This window comes from Chenopodium album, chromosome 7, assembly GCF_948465745.1.
Source record: "Chenopodium album chromosome 7, dcCheAlbu1.1, whole genome shotgun sequence".
Classification (NCBI taxonomy): domain Eukaryota; kingdom Viridiplantae; phylum Streptophyta; class Magnoliopsida; order Caryophyllales; family Amaranthaceae; genus Chenopodium; species Chenopodium album.
This window is the reverse complement of record NC_137840.1, coordinates 41,415,086-41,419,883: the sequence shown is the minus strand read 5'-3', so window position 1 is coordinate 41,419,883 and position 4,798 is coordinate 41,415,086. Positions and strand designations below refer to the sequence as shown.

At 32.3% G+C, this 4,798-nt stretch overlaps 1 protein-coding gene across 1 annotated transcript; it reads left to right on the top strand.

Annotated features, from left to right (window-relative positions):
• Window positions 1–2,749: 2,749 nt before the first annotated feature.
• LOC145640195 (uncharacterized) lies at window positions 2,750–4,151 on the top strand. Its single transcript, XM_081691497.1, has 3 exons — window positions 2,750–3,020; window positions 3,273–3,391; window positions 3,768–4,151. Coding segments are annotated over exons 1-3 (504 nt in total). The 5' UTR covers window positions 2,750–3,019.
• The last annotated feature ends 647 nt before the right edge of the window (window positions 4,152–4,798 follow it).

Genomic DNA, 4,798 nt, shown 5'->3' with positions numbered 1-4,798 from the left:
TGCAGTCTTTGTATTTGTCTGTCTGTTAATGTATAGTATATCACATTAAAGAGTATGTTATGATTTTATTTGTTTTTCTGTTTAGCTTTCATGTCCATTTCTGATGGCACAACTATGGTTGGGAACTCCTTTACTTGTACTATGAAAATTAAGGCACTCTATTAAAAGGTTCATATTTATTCGAGTTCATTATGATGTTGACATCTGACCATGAAACAATAATTTGGGATAGAAATATTGCTAAAAACATGTTTGAAATCATACTGCCTATTTTCTTTACTCTTGATAGACATCATACAATTTATCTTTTTGATATAATGATTTGAATTCATTGCTCTTCGCAGTATTTTCATCCAGATAACATGTCTGCAAAGGAGAAATTAAAGCTTGAGTTGAAAAAAGATCGGGATGAGTTTAAAATGCATGAGTCAGATTGTGTATCAACACGTGTTCAAAGTAAGCAGGATAGCTTTATTTATTTACTTATATATATATATATATATATATATATATATATATATATATATATATATATATATATATATATATATATATATATATATATATCACGGAGTATATCATTTATCCTACCGTCTCGGACTTCCTTTCTTCCTTGTGTGGCTAATCAGAATGCTTCCCTGATTTTAGACTTATTTGGAAATCAATGGTTCTGTTAGGTTTGTTATAGTTCATTCCCTTTTTCATGGACTAAAATTCAAAGGCACCGACTCTATTGTTAAGTCACAGACTTTTAAAACAAGTAGAGTAATTGATTTTTGTGCTGATATTGTAGTGTTATGTAGCCAATATATGATGTCTATTAGGGAAAGAATGGACTATCTTTCCGAAAATCTTTTTTCCGCCCTATATTTTTGTGGTGTTTATTGGTTTAAAAGTGATGGTTTATAAATAACAATCATATACATGAGTTACTTACTCAATTGTGGGACTCCCTCCGTTTGTTAACAAATGTGAGTTAAGTATAACACTGGGACCTAACATTTTATATTTTTCACAATTATGGACCTTGCACTTATATTTTCACCTTGAAGGACCTCAAGTCCCTTTTCCGGTGAAAGTTAACTAACTTAAACCCAACTGTAGTCAAATGTCGGCCCTTTGTCTGCACAAATAACGAGGACATGCACAATATTTTTGGGAAACTCATAAGCTTATTGCTCCTCCGCCTCTCCTCTGCAACCTTCCCCTCCGCCACCTTCATGACTCCATCCACCATTCTCAAATCTCAGCTCTTACATCATATTAGTCATTTATGAGTACTATCTAAGAAATATAAACAGAAAATAATTAAGATAGAAAATTCATTATATGACACTACAATTAAACCCTCGAAGAACACCCAAAAAAAAGGTACAAGAAATTGGAGCATAAATAGAGTTCTCGAGTTTGAGTTTGTGAAAAATCCTTCAATGACGGTGCAGAAGAGGCCAGATAGAGAGTCAAATTCAATTAAAATTTTATTGAGGTAATTTGATTATGAAATCTTTGAGTGAGTTAGTTATAGTTCAAAGTATGTAATAAAAAGGTCACAGCCATGGATTAAACTCTAATGTTTTATGGATATGTAGCGTATGTAATAAAAAGGTCACAACCATGGATTATTCCAATTAGATAGTTATATGATAGCTCAAGCTGAAGGATATGCTATGCTTAAAGTTCTTATTGTCCAGCCTATACATTCACAAACCAGTTGGCCAGTTGTGAATAAGGTCTATATTTAAAATATAAATTATTATTGCATTTGTCATGATGGTTGGTGTATTGAGGGCAAAACAATCTTCTTTTCCTGCTGAGAGGATGCTTTTTTCATCCAGCTGAATTTTTTGCAGGTTAATTCATTTTTCACGACTTCTACATTTAATGGTTGGCATAGAGTTAACATCTGGCATGGTTTAAATCCTTATAAACCAAGACCCCGCCCCCAAGTGTTCCCCTTTGTTGTTTTGGATCTTTAGGGGTTTAGGGTATCTGAGGAATATGATTGCTTGCTCTGCACAAACCAACAATGTTTCTTAATCAGTCATAAATCTGACAGATAATTAAAGAAAAAGGATTTCAGATTTCTGATTAAATTTGAACTAAGTTTACTATTACATCAATTAGAAGCTCCAATATACACACGGGTGTACTTAGCTCTATGTACACTCAATGACTCAAATACTCAATAATATTTTCTGCTTGTTTGCTCTTAGAACTCTCTCACTCAGTTTATTTGCTCATTTCAAGAGCTCCAAAATCCAAATAATGGAATGTGCAAATAAATAGTATTTGGTGGTTGGGGTGTACCTGAGTATTGCAGAAATTGCATGCATCAATCAAGGGATGTTTGCTTTCCTTGGTTGAAACACTTGTATTTTCTTTATTTTTTACTTGTTAAAGTCAGTTTTTTGATTTGTTGAGCTTTTATCGGTAACGGAGGCAAAGTTATTTGACAATTTTCGTTAACTAATAAATAAATGATGCTGCAAATATCAATTGTCGTCTATTCAGAACTAGTGATATACTATGAAAACAATCTGAAGTTAGGCTGATTTTTGTTAAATAAATCAGAAATAAAAGGTTCTTAGGTCCAATTTCATTATATATACAAGCATACTACAAAAGGTAATACAATCCTAAACTGGATTAATGATAGTACTTGTAAAAAAAAAGTAAGAGATTTTTTTAATGTATAATATGCTATTTTGAGTTAAAATCCCAAACTTTACATGTTAAATATATGCAGCGTACATATACTTGGAGACCCGAGTTCTATGCTAAGGCTAGGAGAGAATTTGACAAAAAAGCTGGGGACCGACTTAGGGGCACATTGAACCAAGTTTACAAAATGGCTCTCCATAAGCAAGTTAGTTTCATGACTTACACTGTTTGAGCTGAATTCATAAATAAGCATAAGCATCCTGATTTTCTGATACCTTCTAACCAAGCGAGAGATAATCAGTTATGTGGCCAAACATATCGCCAAGGTAGCGTATCTACTCCTCAAGTGGTTAAAAAAAATGGTAAGTGTATGATTTTCGCAGCAAACTTATGATTTTTAATATAAGATAGAAGCAAGTAGAAACTTTTTAAACACTAATAGAGATGACTATAACTGGTCTTTATTACAATTTCTCTGTAGTCTATGTTCCCCTATTTTTATTTTTATTTTTTTAGTGCTAACAACTTCTTTTATTACAATTGCTCTGTAGTCTATGTTCCCCTATTTTTGTTTTTTTTTTTTTTTAGTGCTAACAACTTCTTCTAATATATGGCTAAGAAAAAGGATGGAATTTTACCAACTGATGCTGAAGTCTATGAGAGCACTCATTCTGTTTGTGTGGGCAATGATGAAGTTGAATTGATGGGTGACAAGTCTCAAAAAGTCATGGTATGAGTATACTTCTATATTTTTCTAAGATTACAAAAAAATATGTGGTAGTTAATGTTTGGAGATATTATGGATTGTTTATTTGTTTGTGTGATTGAGTTGGAGGATGAGAATGATTTGCCGGCGTTAATCATATGATTAATGTGGTGTGGCATAATGTGAATTGAAACAGGTTCCTTTTGAAGTCATACCCTACATGAGGGAATTCTTCAATTTACAAAGGAGACTTTGTCGAAATTTTTACTAATAACTGCTTACATAAATTATCTTTTTATAAGTGTTGTATTTTTTATTTTAATTTTTTTAAAAAATTGTATTTAGTTTATTTAATTTTTAACATTTGAGATAATAGTTACTAATACATATCTTAATGCAGGGAGAATATATGGAAAAGCTTGAGGAATATAAGAACAAAGGAATTGAGATAAACCCCGACAAAGTCTACTTGGATGTTGTAGGTGGGCAAAAGAAAGGAAAAGTCTATGGTTTAGGGAGTGCCTCACAAATGTATTACAAGAGTGATCCTACTTCTCAATCTACTGCATCATCATCCACTCCTTCCATGATTTCTCAATTAAGCTCTCAAGTTCAAGAACTAAAGAAGATGGCGGAAAAAAACCATAACAAGGTAGAAGAAAGCCAAAAAAGAGCGGCAGAGAGCTTAAAATATGCTAAGGAATTCGTCGAAAATCATGAGATCAAAAAAGCTACATGGAAGAAAGAAAAATTAGCTTGTCAAACAATGTTACCGTCCTTGTAAGCCTTTTACGCCTACAGTCACCCGCTCCTGTGATACAACTAAGTGATTATTATTTTCTTGGTGGTAATTTTATGAACAACTGGTCTTTTACATTGTCATTAGTTCTTATATGAAGTAGCTTTTTTATATGGGAGGTGACTTTTAAAATAATTTGTCATATGAGTTAAATATTGTTTTTTAATACATTGATATAAAATTGATTATATTTTGGATATTTGAATAAAATTAACATTTTGGTTATTTGATTTTACGCGTGGGTATCTTTTTTTTTGTGATTAATATTGGTCGTCGCTTAATTATGGTCTCAAATATTGATAGTCAGTCTCAAATATTTAGCGACTGCAAATTTGGTTTAGAGACTAATTGGTTAGTTGCAAAATCATTAGTCTCAGTAGTCGCTAAGTCGCTAATCTGCCACAAATAATTAGTTTTGTAGTCGCAAAAATTTGGTCCCATATGTAATTGCTAATCCGTTGCAAAAAACATTAGTCTCAATAGTCGCAAATCCGTCACAATATAACTAGTCTCCGTAGTCGCAAAAGTTTAGTCTCGTAGTCGCAAAAGTTTGGTCTTGCAGTCGCTAATCCATCGCAAAAGTAGTCTTAAAACATTCATCTCTATAGTTGCTACTCCGTCGCAAATATATT

Excerpts from the sequence above, each read along its gene's own strand:
- LOC145640195 (XM_081691497.1), top strand. Across the intron at positions 3,392-3,767 it reads ACAAGTCTCAAAAAGTCATG|GGAGAATATATGGAAAAGCT; the intron begins GTATGAGTATAC and ends ATCTTAATGCAG.